At 41.8% G+C, this 17,531-nt stretch overlaps 1 protein-coding gene across 1 annotated transcript in view; it reads right to left on the bottom strand.

Annotated features, from left to right (window-relative positions):
• Positions 1-17,531, bottom strand: part of LOC134394520 (ATP-binding cassette sub-family A member 10-like) — an 80,243-nt gene that overhangs the window by 21,730 nt on the left and 40,982 nt on the right. The window contains exons 20-26 of the mRNA XM_063120051.1: positions 14,148-14,311; positions 10,983-11,110; positions 8,879-9,016; positions 6,602-6,718; positions 5,147-5,323; positions 2,179-2,292; positions 493-618 (exon numbers count right to left, since the gene is read on the bottom strand). Coding sequence (XP_062976121.1) covers positions 493-618; positions 2,179-2,292; positions 5,147-5,323; positions 6,602-6,718; positions 8,879-9,016; positions 10,983-11,110; positions 14,148-14,311 — 964 coding nt within the window. The remainder of the gene's footprint in view (positions 1-492; positions 619-2,178; positions 2,293-5,146; positions 5,324-6,601; positions 6,719-8,878; positions 9,017-10,982; positions 11,111-14,147; positions 14,312-17,531) is intronic.

Genomic DNA, 17,531 nt, shown 5'->3' with positions numbered 1-17,531 from the left:
TCAAAACCTATATAGTAAAGGATGGAAGGAGTCAACCGTCTGCTAGCACCAGGTATTAATAAAACCAATATGGAGTTCTCATGGGAGTTAATTTCAAACACTGAGAAAGTATACCAAGACTGGGGCGACCATATGAAAAGGAGGACAGGGCTCCTGTATCTTATATGGAGAACCTGGGGAAATTTCTTCTTCATCACAACAGTTAAAGCTGCAGGTGCCCTGCCCTCTTTTAAATCTGGTTCACTCTAGTATAGCTCCTGCAGCTTTAACTGTGGTGATGAAGAGGGAATTTCACCAGGTGCAACATGCATATAAATGACACCTGCTGAAATTCCCTTTTCTATGCAACTGTTAAAGATACAGGAGCCCTGTCCTCCTTTTCATATGGTCACCCTAACCAACACAGTTGTGATGGCCCACTTTATAGCTTCCTGCACCAGAAAAATGTAGTTCCATAGAAGTTGGCTGTAGATAACATGCACTTTATCTTACCATTGATAAAGCCCTTAAAAAGCTTATCATTGGATATGTAGGAATAAAAAACATCTGCAGATAATCCAAATAAGTTTTCCTCGCTAAAGGTAAGACAAAACTGGTAGTTAGGACAATAAAGACCACCTGTAATGAAACAAGAAAGTACCTTAATGTTGAACAGATTAAACAACTTTGTTTTTTTTCCCTTTTCCATAAAGCTTATGCCTTAATACCTTAATTATCACCTCGACAGAAACAAAGCCTGAGTATGTGTAATTGCATTTGTTCATATTCATCCCCCATTACACCTGCTGCTTCCTTTTCTCTTTGTCCTCCCTTCCTTCTGTTATCAAACCTGCTGCTGAAATTTAATTACATGCTTTCTAGTTTTGGTTATACTACTATCTAAAGTACATGTACATTGATAAAGTAAGATAAATCATTAATTTTAAAGCACACTTTCTCTATTGTTTTAATTATTGCATGCGACATATTCAAAAAGCCATGTAGACATCCTGTCTATAAGCATCATCACACAGGGGGAAATTGCGTTTCCTTACCATTGCTTCTCCACCCCTGCTTCTGTCCCTCATTACTTCCTCATTCTTCCCAGCTGGGAAAGAGGAAGTAAACAAAGACCACATGGCCAATTCAGGGGCTGTTTTTTTTTTTTTATCATGCTGCTTTTCCTGCATACACCAGAAGATTGCAGCACATTCCAATTTTTTTTTTTTTTTTTTTTAAGTCAGATTTGGGGGGTCTATTTTGTGATGGGTAAACATAGGGAGCAGGAATCACGCAGGAGGAGGATGACTTCATCTCAATATACACACATCCTTAAATGGGCAATAGCGAGCATACAATAAAATGCTCATCTGATGACCCTCTACAACAGCCTTCCTCAACCTGGGGCGCTCCAGATGTGTTGGACTACAACTCCCAGAATGAGAGATTCTGGGAGATTCTGGGAGATTCTAGGAGATGCAGTCCAACACATTTGGAGCGCCCCAGGTTGAGGAAGGCTGCTCTACAATATCCAGTCACCAATCCAGTTTATTGGTCTCGTAATCCCTGAATGAAAAGCTGTCCCACCTTCACTAGTGACCTGGAAAATTGGGAAAGACGCAGTTTGCAATGGGTGGGAGCTGTAGTTTCCTTAAACTCTGGGGAAATTTGGTATGAAGGGAAAGCAGTTTGAGGCCCTTTGCGGCACACGACATCATCGCCAATCCATAGCCAAACAGCCACTTCCCTCATGAAAAGCCACATTTTCTGAAAGTACTGTGACTCCCATTTTTATACTTTAAGCTGCTCTCAGGCTGTTCCCCTGCAGTATGCCCTGTCCCACCCCTTTATTATTACATTTATGCCCTGCCTTTCCGCCCCCCTCTTGTAAGGAACTCCCATTTTATCCTCACAACAACTCTGTGAGGTAGGTTAGGCTGAAAGTCAGTGACTGGCCTAAAGTCACCCAGTGAGCTTTATGGCTGAATGGGACTAGAATCCAGATATCCTGAGTCCCAGTCCAACACTCTAACCTCTACATGACACTGGCTACATTTGATCCAATTTTGTAAAGTTTCACACTGAAACAGCCCTCAACTCATGGCATGTTTCTTTGATGTTAAACTCTAACTACAGATATTGGGACAGGACAGATTATAGCTATAAAGAAACAAATTAATGCCCTGGTTGTATACTTACCAAGATTAAGACGAATGACCAAAAACTGCTAGTATGTGATTTTTTGCGAAATAAGAAGGCAATTATGTATAGGAATAAGACAAGTGATATGCTGTAGCCCAATAGGAATGATACCTGTTAGAAAGAAAGCACCATATTAACAGTAAGCTGGTGTTTAGTCAAAACATAATGCTATTCATGTTTTGCACTAATAATTTTACTCATATCAGTATTATTCAAGTACCATAATATTGGAAATACATGTATTATTAAAAGCCATGCCTGAAAACAGAGGGCATGTCTTCACCTAAGGGTGTAGAGGAAGGGAGAGGGGAGGATCGCGGACTTACCTGCTTCCACGATCCCCCCCCCCCAGTGTCTAGATGGCTGCATGACATTCTAGAAGGGAAGAGGAATGTTATGGTCGCCGTATAGTTTTAAAAAATCCCGCACCTAGCCCCCACCCCGCCATTGCAGAGATGGTGAAATTGCTGCCCACCCCCACCTCCATGGGCATGGAGCCACCCCCGCAGCTCCGTGCCTGTCTAACTTGCATAATTGTTGGAGATGTAATGCACCTAATGCTTCTTTAATTCATAAGTTTTTGCAATGCCCTGTAGTCATCCCCTTTGGGAGGAGGTTATAATAAGGATAAACTTTATATTGAAACAATCTATAACATGGAATGATGTGTACGTTCTCTTAAACTACTTACTGGCTTCTTGGAAGTTAACACTTGGTCAGCGCAAATGGATTTTCAGAGCCCTTATGACAGCTAAAAGACATACTATCACGTTGGAAGGGCAAATGGTCACCTCCCATAATGCAATGGATTGAGGACTTAATAATACCATCAACATTTGAACAGGTGTTATCTAGGCGCAATTTGCAAGTGAATAAATATATGGATATTTGGTCTGCTTTTCTTGAAACCTATGCATAATTCTCTGTGCCCCCCCTTTTTTTAAAATGAATGGTACACTTGGAAAAAAACCCAATAATATTCCTATATATGTAATGTTTCTTTGTTTTTCTTTTTCACTATTTATTTTCTGTTCTGCTTTTTTTAATATTCACAATATGGCTCGGGTCCAGATTATCTGAAAGACCGTATTCTTCCTTATGAGCCTGCCCGTGCTTTGAGATCTTCTGGGGAAGCCTTTCTTTCAGTCCCACCATCTCCACAGGCGTTCTTGGTGGGAACATGGGAGACGGCCTTCTCGGTGGCTGCTTTGGAATTCTCTTCCCAGGGAAGCTAGATTGGCTCCCTCCTTGATGTGCTTTTGGAAGCAAGCAAAAACTTCTTTGTTCTGGCAGGCCTTTGGAGAATAATCTGGTCCTCCATCTATGTTAAGGATTTGTAAAATTGTCATGTATTTTAAACCTTTAATGTTTTAATATTGTATTGTGTTGTATTTTAAATTTTGTACATTTCTTTTCCTAGGTTTGAAAACGTATATGTTTAAAATTTTGTAAGGCCGCTTTGAGGCCCAGTATTGGGCAAAAGGCGGGATACAAATAAATATAATAATAATAATAATAATAATAATAATAATAACAACAACAACAACAACAACAACAACAACAACAACAACGGGGGGGAAGTAACTACATAATTCTAAATGAAAATTATGAGGAATTTTGTAGCACCTTAAAAAAACCAACAAAGTTATTGCGTAGTATGCAATAGCGAAACTGCCCCCTCAAGAAACTGGTGCGTTTGCTTATTTTGGGACTTGCTCCCAGAAGTACTACATTGTAACTGTGCGCAGGCCTGGGCTAGTGGGGCTAGGCATGAACAGACCGGAGGCTGGCTATGTGGAGCCCCTATTAGATACTATCTTCTATATCATAGACTTTCGTGGACAGAGGTTACTCCAACAGATGCATAAAGCGTTATCCTCAGTTGGTATATGCATATAGGTGTAGAGGGGTAAAAACTGTAACCGATGAGGACAAATGAAGCAACGAAATGCAAAGAGTGCAGTCTATGAGAATTCAATGAAGTAACCATTCAAAACAGCAGTTACTGGTGGTAAGATTACCATCCCAGCATTGCTAAATTAACTAGCACTTGCAGTGGGACAAAAAAACCCATCTTGATTCATGCTTAAACAGACAGATTCACATCTCCTGATAAGTTCTAATTCAACATGTCCACACAAGAGTCTCCTTTTGAAATTTCTTTGTTGGACAGTAGTGAGTTTCAGATCAATAGTGGGGATCAATAGGAGGGCTGAAAGCTGAAATATCCTGCAACTGTTTCTGATGTAACTGCATCCATTTATTCTGTTGCATAGAGTCTAATCTGTTTCTCCTATGCAGAAAGCACAAGGCATCATTAGCAGGTGATAGCATATATTACATTATGGGATGACCAGGTGAATGAACCTTTAATGTTTGGGCTCATGTGATTTAATCCTGTAATGGTGTTGCCTGAGTAGACATGAAGACAGAGAGCCTGTTCAGACAACACACTAAGCCATGGTTAGGCTACTAACCCTTTTAGAGCAAGTGGTTAGTGAGCGTGTTTAAACCACGGTTAAGTAGCCATCACGGTTAGGAATGGTTCACAACACACTAAGTCATGGTTCACATGACACATTAAGCCATAATGTTTAACTCAAAGTGCCTAACCACTGTGGCTTAGTATGTCGTCTGAACAGGATCAGAGTGAACATCTCAGTTTGTTGCAGGGTGTGGTCCTTGGTTTATGTCTCTGTTGTGTAGATTGTTGTTGCTGGTGAATAGCAGATTTAGATTACATAGGTTTCTATAAGCAAAGACCAGAATCCTACCATTCAAGGCTGGGGAGGGGGGGATATTATTAAATTTAGCATTTACTAAAAGATAATTATTATTATTATTATTATTATTTATTTATATAGCACCATCAATGTACATAGTTGGTGTTTGTAATTGAAGACTGACAATCTTAACAGCTGTTCCAAGACCACATTTTAGAAGTTAGATAAATAACCATACTTACCAAACAGAAAATAGTGTTATGATTAATGTCATCTATATCAATGTCTAATCTCAGGTACCATGGCCAATGTAATAAAACAAGTAGAATGCAATTCAAGGGCATATCCACCAGAGCTTGTCCACACCAATATGCAGAAGGAAAGAGTCCCGAGACCCGCAGCTGAGAGCGTGTTTTTATCTAGCAAAGAAAATGATACAAGATTGTTATATCCTTCAATGCCCCTTCTAATTAAGTGATGGCATACTGTATGTTTAATATGGCCCAAGATACCAAGCAAAGCACAATGCAAAGGCAGGATGTAAGTGTAATAAATACTTAAATAAAAAGTTGATATTATTTTCTCTTACTCTTATTATAACCTATTCCCAGTGCCATTTTCATGTTCTTTCTGTCATACCGTACAAGTCAACTGTAAAACCCATTTCAAATAATTTATCAAAAGTTTCTTAATGTGTATCAGTAATAGGGTCTGGGTAGAGGAGATCTGATGCCACAGCAGTCTAAGGGTGTGGGCTGAAGTGAGCCTCCCAACCTGCTATGGACTGAACAGTAGGCGGAGAAAAGGGGACTCAGGCCTCAGTTTCCTTTGTGCCTTTTTCTATACTGCAACAGAAGAGGCTGCTCTTCGTCCTTGGCCGGCCAAGGACACTACCGCCTGGGCTGCACAGTGGGATGCCAACTTGTGTGTAACCTGCCACTACCTGCCTCTTCTAGTCTAGGACTCTTCTAGCCCTGCCCTGTGCAGCCCTGGCAAGCTGTACTGTTGCAGTGAGATTGGTAGGGTGCAGATCTAATGCAAAACATTTGGTTCTCCATCGCCCGGTGTACAAACTTGGCAGTCCTAAATGATGTATAATAGTCTGCACCAACCAAAAGTGTTTGAACTACACCTTTAGATGACATGAAATTATAACCTAGATGATTGTTATCCTAGTTACTCTTTTTTGTAGCACTTTTGCTGGCTAGTGGCAAGCTCGCGGCGGGCATGTTATTGTCTCACCTGTTCGCGAATGGCCCATGCAGCTAATATGCAATAAAGTTTATAATAATAACATTTGGTTCTCCAAACATGGGTAGTTTTCAGTGAGGTGAGAAACATAGCTGGAAGGACACATGGGAGGTGCACACAGATCTCTGGACTCTGGAATTGTCACCACCTGCCAAGTGAGGTGCTGAGACATGAAACAGCCCTTTTGGTAGCGCCACCCTTCTGTAGGAAAGGAATTCCAAACATCCTTTTGACATCAAGTAAATCACTTTTTATTTCCCATGGCATTTAAAATCTTGCTGTAGCTTTTAAATCAGTTTCATTCTCTTAAGTTAAATTCTCTGCTCTTTTTTTTATCATCTTAAATGCACCATATTTTCATCTGAGTTTGATGCCCCCACTCTAATTGAAACCGAACATCAAGCTATTGTAATAGAATGTATTTCATGCACATTTAAGCATTTTACCTTGTAGTCATGGATGCTCCTCATTGCAAAGTGTGGCAGAAAAGCAGGGAATAAAATAACAGCCGTAGCGATGTATATTTCAGAAAAATAAAACCATACGTTTTTCACAGTAGCTCTCTGGGGAATGAATCAGAAAAAGAACATTTATCACTTTGACAACAATAATTTTGTGCAGTTGTGGCTAGGCAAACTAGCCACAACTGCTTGCATAAACGGGGACTTTACAGCAGCCATTGATGCAGCAGGGGGAAGTACACAATTACTGGAGCCTCCGTTGTGCACAATGGAGGCTCCAGAAATTGTGCGCTTCCCTCCCCCCCCCACATTAGCAGCAGCCGTAAAGGCCCCATTGACACAATGGGGGGGAAGTACACAATTATGGTAGCAGGGGTGGATGGCTGCCAAGTGCTCGAGCATGGGTCCATGCTCACACCATGGATGCCCAACTGGGGGTGGGCAGATGCAGGGGAGTCAGTCGGAATCCTAGAATCAGTTGGGAGCTCAGGATATCCTTAGTTCTGGCCCAAAAACACAGACATCCTCCAGAGTGTATGGAGAAGTTAAAGGTGTGTATGTGGGTGTTGAGTGTTTGTGTGTTAAACCACACTAGACCCACACTAGACCTACACTAGAGCGTCAGCTATTGGGCGGTATAAAAATGTAATAAATAAATAAATAAATAATTTTTTGGACTCCTGCCTGGCCCTTCTTTGGCCAAAAGGGCTAGAGGCATTGGACACAGGCAAGCCAGTATTGTCCAGAACGTTGACGTTCAGTACCAGTTCTTTTTCCTGAAGTGGAGTTTTCCACTTATTAAAAAAAAACAACGGACTGTGCTAAGCAGTTTTATGTCACTTCCAGAGAGACAGAGAGACCTCCCAATTCCTATCTTGTCTTGTTTGAGACTACAGTTTTGTTGTATTTTTTAATCTGGCTCCACAATCAGGAACTGCTTTTTGCTTGCTTTTTCCTGTTTCTTTAGGTGGAGTTCCTACTAGGAGAGTTAGGGAGAGAGGGAGAGGGAGAGGGAGAGGGAGAGGGGGAGAGGGAGAGGGAGAGGGAGGGGGAGAGAGAGGGAGGGAGGGAGGGAGGGAGAGATTTAACAGCAGGGGATAAGTGTTACAGCTCCATGTCTGTAGGACCTTATTACATAGCCATGTTTTCTGACATGGCCAAGTACTAGGGTGACCATATTTTGGAAACCAAAAGGGAAGACAACATGGCTGCCCCCCAAGGGGGCGTACCCACCAACATGTCCAGACCCCAAGGGGGTGTGCCCACCCAAACATGGCCTTGGTCACATGTCTGATTTCACAGCACACAATTAAGACAAACTTGATCTACATAACATCTTAATGTTAAAATAAAGAACAAGTGAGACATTCAATGAATAGGTATAGTGTCATTGCCATGGTAGAGGGTGGAAAACTTCTGCAAGAACACCCAAATGCCCCCTTTCAGAAATCAGAGCTAATGACCCTGGCTCACCTGCAGGGAATCATGAGAAGCTGCTTAGACTGTGATCAGTAGATCAGGGGACACTCAAGCCCCCTACAATGGCTTCTGCCCTCCATCAGAGGGAGATAGTGCAACAGCAGGTGTTAATTCCATCCATATCAAGATGTCTCTCAGGAAGTGGATGTCCCTAGCATTAGGGGAGGTGGCAACCTAATTTGGGAACCCGAGAAGATCCAAATCCCCATGGATGCAAGCCAGAGGGGCTGTGGGGCCCATTGTGCAGGAGTGAATCCGCAGGGCAGATTGACGAGGAAGGATGCTCTCCTCAGCATCTCCTCCCATTTAATGAAGAGGGCACGCATGAGCCTTGTGGGAAGAGAAACAGAAGGGAATGAGGTTCTGGGGCAAAATGATGGAACCTTTCTGAATTTCTCAATATGGATCTTTATCTGCCATTACATTTATTTTATTCTTATTTTTTAAAAAAACATTTATTTACCTACATTTCTTCTCTGCCCAATAGCCGAAGCTATATTGCATACAAACCATGTAGAGTGCAATCCAATGCATGCTTAGACATAGAAAAATCCTACGACTCCCAGAGTTGTGTCTCAGAGAGACTAGTGATAGAAAACACTGTATGTCTTATTAGAATGATGGATCAAGAGCCCTTTCAACAGAACATATTAATATTTTCACTTAAAAATGGATTTTTCCATATTTTGATATATTCTTAAAACCATGAAAAAGAATATTATTGAAAAAGAATATCCCTATATAGTGCAATCCTTCCCGCCACCACACACCTAACATACTTACACCTAGAAATGCTTGACTCCAGATTCGAAGATGGGCAGTAGAATTAAACATTTGTAGAAGTGCATTGCTGATGATGTTGACCAGCACTGGAAAGCAATTAGTGACTTCCATGTGGCACATAATTGTGAACCTGTATTTCTGGACCAAAGTGAAACATAATAATTGCTTTTACTGATGTCCAGTCTATAAACAAACATAAAATGCATTTGCATTAAAGTTCAAAGCATGTGCAATCGAGTGCCTTTAATGAGGTTTTTATTTTGGGCATGAGGTACTGAGATTTTGTTGTTGTTATTTTAATGTCCATCAAGAAGGTCTCTGCTGACTCTGTTATCTGAATAGTAAAGACTGAATAGGGTATTTCAAGTGCTTGTCCCATATCTACACCACACCCTTGAAGTTGAGTGTGATTATTTACCAGGAGTTGAGGGTGATCACTTTGCAGTACTATAATGTGCTTTGCTCACTCCACTTCCATAAGTGAGGAGAATTTCCAGGCGCAATATTCCCATTGACAAGAGAGTAGCAGAATCTTATTATAGTATTTTTGCAATAGACTAGAGGCAAATACATTTCTTCAAGCAAATAGCCAAACGGATGACCCTGCATCTAATTACCACAGAGTAGATGTGTACCTCACTCCACACTCAGGCCATAGCTAGATGGGCCGAAATCCCAGGGTGATCCCTGGGATCATCCCTGTGCATCCACATGATGCACAAAGGATCCAAGGATCAGGAAGGGATGATCCCTCTGTTGCCCCGGGATCTCGCCCTCCCCTTTAGCCCCAGTTTTTCCACGGTCTCGGGCTGAGCCCAAGAGCGTGGAACGTGTGGCTGGGCGCCGTGGGTTGAACCAGCTCCTCACGATTCCTTGTGAGGAGCCAGGAGCACTGCACCCATCGGGGGTAGGGTAGGGGAGCGGGGGAAATCATTTAAATTTAAAAAATTACTTACCTTTTGCGCACAAGCTTTTGTGCACTGCTGGCCCTTTAATAAAAATGGCGGGCGTGACACCTCTCCTTCTGAGGTCGTCACATGTCGTATGTAAACAGAGGAGGGATCTCGCAATAAACACATTGCGAGATCTTCCCTCCTCCACCACAGACTAACAGGTAGGTCTAGCTGAGGCCTCCGTTTCACTGAAATTTAACTACCAACTGTTTCTTATTTTTCTCTAAAAGTCAGATTGCAAATCAGGTTCTAAGTTGCCCTCCCCACACACACACACACTCCTCATAGTTTAAAGATGTCACCTTCACCAAACGCTGATGAATATTCAGTTTGAAAGAGTGGTAAGAGCTTCAGCTATCAATGATAACACACTAGACGTCTCCAAAGGAGTTAACTGAATGAGGGGAATGCCAAAGGACATAAAGAAATATAAACCTGGGAGATGACATTTGGCCTCTTCAGCTATTATATTTTGGAAGGTACCTCTTACCCATTTCCCATTGGTTGTCTGCCCTTCAGTTGATTTTAAATTTATTCAGAGAACAGTCTTATTTCTTCTTCTTAAGAAGCTCTTATTTCTTCTTCTTAAGAAGTTCCTAATATTTGTGTTTACTAAGGGAAGTGGGAAACCGCCAGCAGAAGAAACGATTAGATTTTGGACTCAGGAATGATCCCGAGGTGGGGGGTGCACTTTTATGTTAAGAATGAGGATGTTGTAGTATGATAAGGTATAGGTAATAGTTATTCAACATATATGTACTCAACATTTATTCAATATGTATGTAGCAGTTGTTTGATGTTTTTCTTTTTGTTATTATTATTATTATTGTAATGTTTTATGTATGTTTATATAGTGTAGAAAACAAATAAAAATTATATATATATATATATATATATATATATATATATATATATAAAAAGAAGCTCTGTGAAGTGCTATGTATATGGATGACACTATAAACACCCTTCCTAACCTGATGCTCTCCAGAAGTTTTGGAATTCAACTCTAATCAGCCCCAGCCAGCATGATCAATGGTCAGGAATCCTAGGAACTGCAGGCCAAAACATTTGAAGGCACCAGGTTATAAGAGACCAATCTATTGGATAACTTGGTTCTTTCTCCAAAAAGGAGTAAAATAGCTAAAAGTTACCTTGTCTTCAAGAGTTACTTTTATAGCCCCATTGTGTACCAGCTGGTCACTGACACTGTCTCCGGAGACTACATCCATCATGATATTCTGACTCTTCACTGCATGGATGAAATTGTCAATGTTTTTACCTGGTAAAAAAGAAAGATGTCTTGAGAGAATGACCAGAGGATTATGGCCAAATCTTTACTTCACAACCAAACAGGGACATACCAAAAGGAAATTTGGGGCAAAAATTAAATATTTTTATACTGTATTTTAAATTTACTGTATATAAATATTTATACTTTTTATACTGTATTTTGTAATTGTGCTTTTAACATGTTGGTTGTTTTATTATGGTTTTAACTTTTGTGAACCGGCGGTATAAAAATGTAATAAATAAATAAATAAATAAATAAATATTATATGTAAGTTTTACTGTGTATCTATTTGTAAAGATGCTTAAAAGGGTTGTGTTACAGTTCACAGTTAAACTTATAATTCTTACATGTTTACTTTTCAGAACAGATTGCAGAACTTCAGCTCAGACTGCAGTTGGGATGTGTGTGCCACATTTTGAACTAGGGCTGTGCAGGCCCCCTCAATCCGCTCTGGATCCTGATCCAGACCTTCCGGATCAGGTCCGAAGTGCTCCGGATTGATCTGGACCTCTTCCGAACCAATCTGGATCCGAATCCAGAGTAAGATCCAGGGGTCCGGATTTTCCCCCATAGACTTACATTGGAAAAGAAAAATGCTTATAACTTTTTTAGTTTTCAATGTGGAACCTATCATGGTGCCCAGTTACATGTGTGTATCTTGAAAAATGAAGGAGATGAATACAGCTTTGTAAATGGGGGGAACTTTAAAAATTCCCTAAAAATCAGGGGATGATACGATTTGCTTCAAAATTGGCATGACTAAGGATCTATTTAGATACTATCATGGTTCCCATTTTCAGGTTTCTATCTTGAAAACTAAAAACAGTATAGGCATTTTTCTTTTCCAATGTAAGTCAATGGGGAAAAACATAGTTTGACCCAAAATGGCGTCCGGACCTCCCCGACCCAATTCAGATCCAAATTTAGGGGGTCCAGATTGGCCTGATCTGCTCCGGATCTGGGGGTCCAGAACAGAGCAGAGCACAGCCCTATTTTGAACATTCTTGTACACAGGGGTCGGTTTTGTTCCTCATGTTGTTTAACATTTACATGAAGCCGCTGGGTGCGGTCATCCGGAGCTTTGGAGTGTGCTGTCATCAGTATGCTTATGACACGCAGCTCTATTTCTCCTTTTCATCTTCAGCAGGAGAGGCTGTGGATGTGTTGAACTGGTGTCTGGCTGCGACAATGGACTGGATGAGCGCTATAAACTGAAACTCAGTCCAGACAAGACTGAGATGCTGTTAGTAGGTGATTCCGCTGACAGGATGGGGGTGTGTTCTACTGGTTCTGGATGGGATTGCACTCACCCTGAAGGAGCAGGTTCATAGCTTGGGGGTTCTTTTAGATCCATCATTGTCACTTGAGGCTCAGGTGACCTCAGTGGCATGGAGTGCCTTTTACAAACTCTGGTTGGTGGCCCAGCTACACTCCTATCTGGACAGGGATAACCTGGCTTCAGTTGTCCATGCTCTGGTAACCTCCAAGTTAGATTACTGCAATGCACTCTACGTAAGGCTGCCTTTGGAGACGGTTCGGAAGCTGCAGCTCATGCAAAATGCAGCAGCCAGATTGGTTTCGGGAACCAGAAGTTTCGACCATATAACACCTGCTCTGGTCCGCTTGCACTGGCTGCCTATATGTTTCTGAGCCCAATTCAAGGTGCTGGTTTTGAACTATAAAGCCTTACACGGCTTGGGACCACAATACCTGACGGAACGCCTCTCCCGACGTGAATATACCCGGTCACTACGTTCAACATCTAAGGTCCTACTCCGGGTGCCTACTCCGAGAGAGTCTCAGAGTGTGGCAACGAGGGACAGGGCCTTTTCGGTGGTGGCCCCCAGACTATGGAACAATCTCCCTGACGAGGCTTGCCTGTCGCCAACGCTGCTATCTTTCCGGCGCCAGATTAAAACTTTCCTCTTTGCCCAGGCATATGGCGGCACATCTTAATCACCCACGTTTAGTTTTGTAATGGTTTTTAATGCTTTTTGTGTGTATTTTCTGTGTTTTAGAATTTTAAATTTTGTATACTTGTTTTTATCTTAATTTTAGAATTTCTGTAAACCGCCCAGAGAGCCCTGGCTATGGGGCTGGTATATAAGTGTAATTAATAAATAAATAAATAAAACCAAACTTGAAAACAAGTTACACCTACTAGCAGCCCGAAGTGGCACAATCCATTCTACAACTTCTGTATCTTGTTCAGCTGCATGTGTAAGCCAGGCCTGATGCCCAGGAGGGAGCACTCATACCAGATTGGAAAGCAGAAAACTGCACTGAGAGGACATTAGAATGGTGTGATTCATTTGCAAGAGGAATACTCTATGGCATGGTGGCAATTCTCTTGGCTTTTTCTTCTAGAATACCTATTCTTCATGCATTGTATACTTCTGTTTATACTAAAATTGCAAGTAAACCTTATTATTTATTACATTTGTATCCCACCCTTCCTCCAAGGGGTTTATGGCAGCAGACATGGTTAACCCTCTTTCCCATTTTATGCTCACAACAATCCAGTGAAGAAGGCTAAACCCATAGATGGACCAAAGAAACTGAATGGGCCAGTTCACACAAGACAAAAGCCCACCATGAGTTATTTAACACATGGAGAGGCTGCAACAAGCACCAGCTGCCATTTTGGATATGCAACTCCCAGGCAGGGGTTGTCACATCATTCAAATCCGGCAACTGTGGATTATGTGAGGCTTAAACAACCCTCGTATAAACCTACAACAGATCTATGATAATCACCGAGTTTGTATGACACAACAATCCTTGGCTGGGAGTTGCATATTCAAAACACTGTTGTAGGTGCTATGGCTCATTATGGGTTAAATAACCCACAATGAGACACACTATGTCTTGTGAACCAAGTCAAGGAGCATCATGATCTGAATAGGAACTTGAATTCTATTCTTCTTAGTCTAGTGGTAAGCCAACACTCTAACCACTATACTACGTTGGACCTCAGTCTGAACCATATGAAATGAAGTCTCACTATTCTGATCTGTGCCCTTACCTGTATTATTAAGGATCAGAAGTCCACTGGTTCCTGTGAAAGACTTCTTTCCCGGCTCAAAATAAAGGCCAGAATGAAGCTCTGCATAATGTGCTTTCATAAAAATACCATATGACGCTAACTGGATAAGAAAAGGTAGTAGTATAATTCCAGAAAGAAGTAATCTGTAATGAAGGAAATACAGTAATTAAGCAAAGGAGGGGGGACATTGAGTCAATTGCATTGTACCGTACAGTTGGGAAAAGTGTGCCTCTCCCCTTCTTGCTGCCACTCACGTCCCTTTACCTTTAGAACCATCGGCTTTTGAGTCACATTAAGCTGCATTCTGCCCTGTAAAAGTCAGACTTGAGCAGAAGCCGCGCAGCTGGGCTTCATAAGAAAAACAGCTGCAGCTGTTGGCAGCAGAAGACGGTGAGAAGGTTGGGCAGTAGAACAATATTTCCGGGTCTAGTATTAATTGGGGCCCAGCCAGCAGGAGAAGAGGCTGAAGCCAAAGACTATACTGTCAAAAGAAAGAGCAGCCTACTTGCAGTACTGAAGGAGCAGCGAATATTAATGTGTTTTATATTCACTGTTGTTCCCCGCCTCGATCCAAGTGGAGAGGTGGGTAAGAAATAAATTAGTAGTAGTGGTAGTTACTGCATACACACACACACCTCCACTCCCCCCCCCCACAAAAAAAAACTTAAGAGCAAAAGTGTAAGAAAATAAACAGGGTTAACACAAATAGCTAGCCTAACTAATCTGGGCACCTATTTCCTATAATTTCTAAACAGAATACTGTACTGTCAGAGTTCTCCGCTTTTTGAAGCAGTCAGCTTCTCCCCAGCATTCAGCATTCCCAAAGTAGCTCTTTGATTTTATTCTCTTTCTGGTTTTTCTTTCCTTCAAACAAACCTTCCACTACCCAAATATGCCTTCTACTACCCAAATCTGCCTTTTTGCCTCCTTTATTTTCTATGTTAACGCTAGCCTGTGCTTGTAACACTAAGCAATCAGGAGGCCTCAGCTTTTCCCTAATTTCTTTCTGCTGAGCTCTGCACATGTTTTCAAAGATTCTGCTTTTTGTAGACCAGAAACTATCATGCTACATTACATACCCTTCCAAAAACTTTATCCCACCAGCCTTAAATTGTGCTGTTGCAGCAAAGTCTATGCAAAAGACTAAAATGATGGTGACATTATAGTCTGCGTTAAGTGCAAAGGACTTAGATGATGTTGACTATGTCCTGCTGTGATTGTGGTTCTCCCCCCCCCCCCCCCGCTTTAAGTGAAATATTTTGCAGCAGAGAAAGTCTGCTTCTTCTGGGCATGTGAAAACACATCGCTCAAATTTCAACATGTGTTTTCATCCATCGTTTCCAATGTGCTTTACTGTGGGCGTGTTTTCAAGGGGCAGTATTGCTGATGAAGGAGAGGGCTGTGCAAATTCAAATCCTTTCCTCCCGCTGCTTTTGAACGCCCCTGCTCCCTCCTGGCAGGGAAACAGGAGCAGTTAAATCCCCCTGTTAAACTAGCAAAAAGCAGCGCGGGAGGAAAGGAAAGTGAGGGGGGAGAGACTCTTTAGATCTGTGTGTTTTTAACTGCAAAGGAACATGCTGTGGAAGAGAGCTCTTCAAAGACTTGTCAGTTTCACCTAAATGTCTTGTCAGTTTCAAGCGAAGTCCTTTTGTTGCTTCTGAATCCCTGTTTGTGTGTCCATGTCCCTCCTTTTCCATCCTAATTTGTGTTGCTCTTGTTCTTATTTGAATGGGAGTTGGTGGGAGAAGGACACAGATCTTCCATTCCTTTGAGCATGTGAAGCTGAGTGGGGGATGGCAGGAGATGGGGAAGCAGAGATGGAAACGTTCTCCATGGGGAGGAATCCTGCATCTCCCCACCTTTTTCTTTTCTTTTTTTAACAATGGGGATCCAGTTTTTATTGGGAGCCCCCGCATGGGAAAGGATGGCTTAATCCTCTCAGTAACTGTGATTTCCCTCTCAATTTCTCTGCCATTGGAGGTCCTGGCGCTGCATTTGAAGTCTCCTCCTCTGTACACTGGGAGTTGAGATGGCCACTTCCTACCTCGCTTCACTCCCCCACCCCAGCCACCCACCCCATGTTTTTTTTTTCCTTTTTAAAGTTGCAAAAATTAAGACTACAATCGGAGGGGCTCTAATTTGGAAATGCATTCCATTGAACTCAATGGGATTTATTTACTGAGTAAGCATGCAAAAGAGTTGACTGCAGTCTTACGTAACATTCTACTTTGGTGTTCAGTAACAAGAGAAGCAAATCCAAATCCTTGTTCTCTGAGGGGGAGTTTTCCCCACTTCAAACAACCAATAAATGGTAGGAGGAGGTACAAAGAAGATCTGGGGGGTGGGGATAACAACATGTGTGAGTGAACCTCAATGGATCTCCCCAACGCGCTACAGCAGAGGTGTAAGTTTACAAGTTTTCTTATGCTATATAAGCACTATATAAGTGAAATGAGATAATTCAAGGGTAAACCAAAACAAAAGTGTATGTGGGATGAGGCTTCAAATCACAATGAAAAGCCCATTATCTGACTTCTTGCTAAGCCTCCTGACCTCTCACGCTAGTTGGCACCAAGACAACTTGAACATTTGACCTATTTGTTCAGCACATACGGAAAATAAATTTAACCCCATTATACCCAAACCAAATTATAATCAAAATAAGTTAGTTCTGTTCATTCAGACTCATTATTTATTCTTCTTTCCTTTAAAAACAGTTATTTCTCAAGTCTTACAAGATGCTTTGCTGTAAAACTGTCTTATGTACTGGCTAAATTAGGCCCAAGCAAGCACATCAGGGGCTGCATGACAACAGTGGGAGGGGCCAGCACATAGTGTCTATAGTGTCTAGGGTGACCATATGAAAAGGAGGACAGGGCTCCTATATCTTTAACAGTTGTACTGAAAAGGGAATTTCAGCAGGTGTCATTTGTATATATGGAGAACCTGGTGAAATTTCCTCTTCATCACCACAGTTGAAGCTGCAGGTGCCATGTCCTCTTTTAAATCTGGTTCACTCTAGTATAGCTCCAGCAGCTTTAACTGTGGTGATGAAGAGGGAATTTCACCAGGTTCTCCATATATACAAATGACACCTGCTGAAATTCCCTTTTCTATGCAACAAAGATACAGGAGCCCTGTCGTCCTTTTCATATGGTCCCCCTAATAGTGTCTGTCATGTGGCTTCTGGTGCAATTGTCCAGACTGCATTCTCACACTCAGGCAGGTGCACACTTATTTTCTCTTTCTCTCTCTCTCTGAGATGGGTGGACTCACCTCTATCTAGTTTCACCAGGTGTTCACAAAGCCACCCGCCCCACGGATGCCATGGTAAATGCTCAACGAGAACTGCAGGGCTGTCCT

The sequence above is a fragment of the Elgaria multicarinata genome, chromosome 3, assembly GCF_023053635.1.
Source record: "Elgaria multicarinata webbii isolate HBS135686 ecotype San Diego chromosome 3, rElgMul1.1.pri, whole genome shotgun sequence".
Taxonomy (NCBI): domain Eukaryota; kingdom Metazoa; phylum Chordata; class Lepidosauria; order Squamata; family Anguidae; genus Elgaria; species Elgaria multicarinata.
The sequence above is the reverse complement of the archived record's forward strand: the minus strand, read 5'-3'. Positions and strand labels throughout refer to the sequence as shown.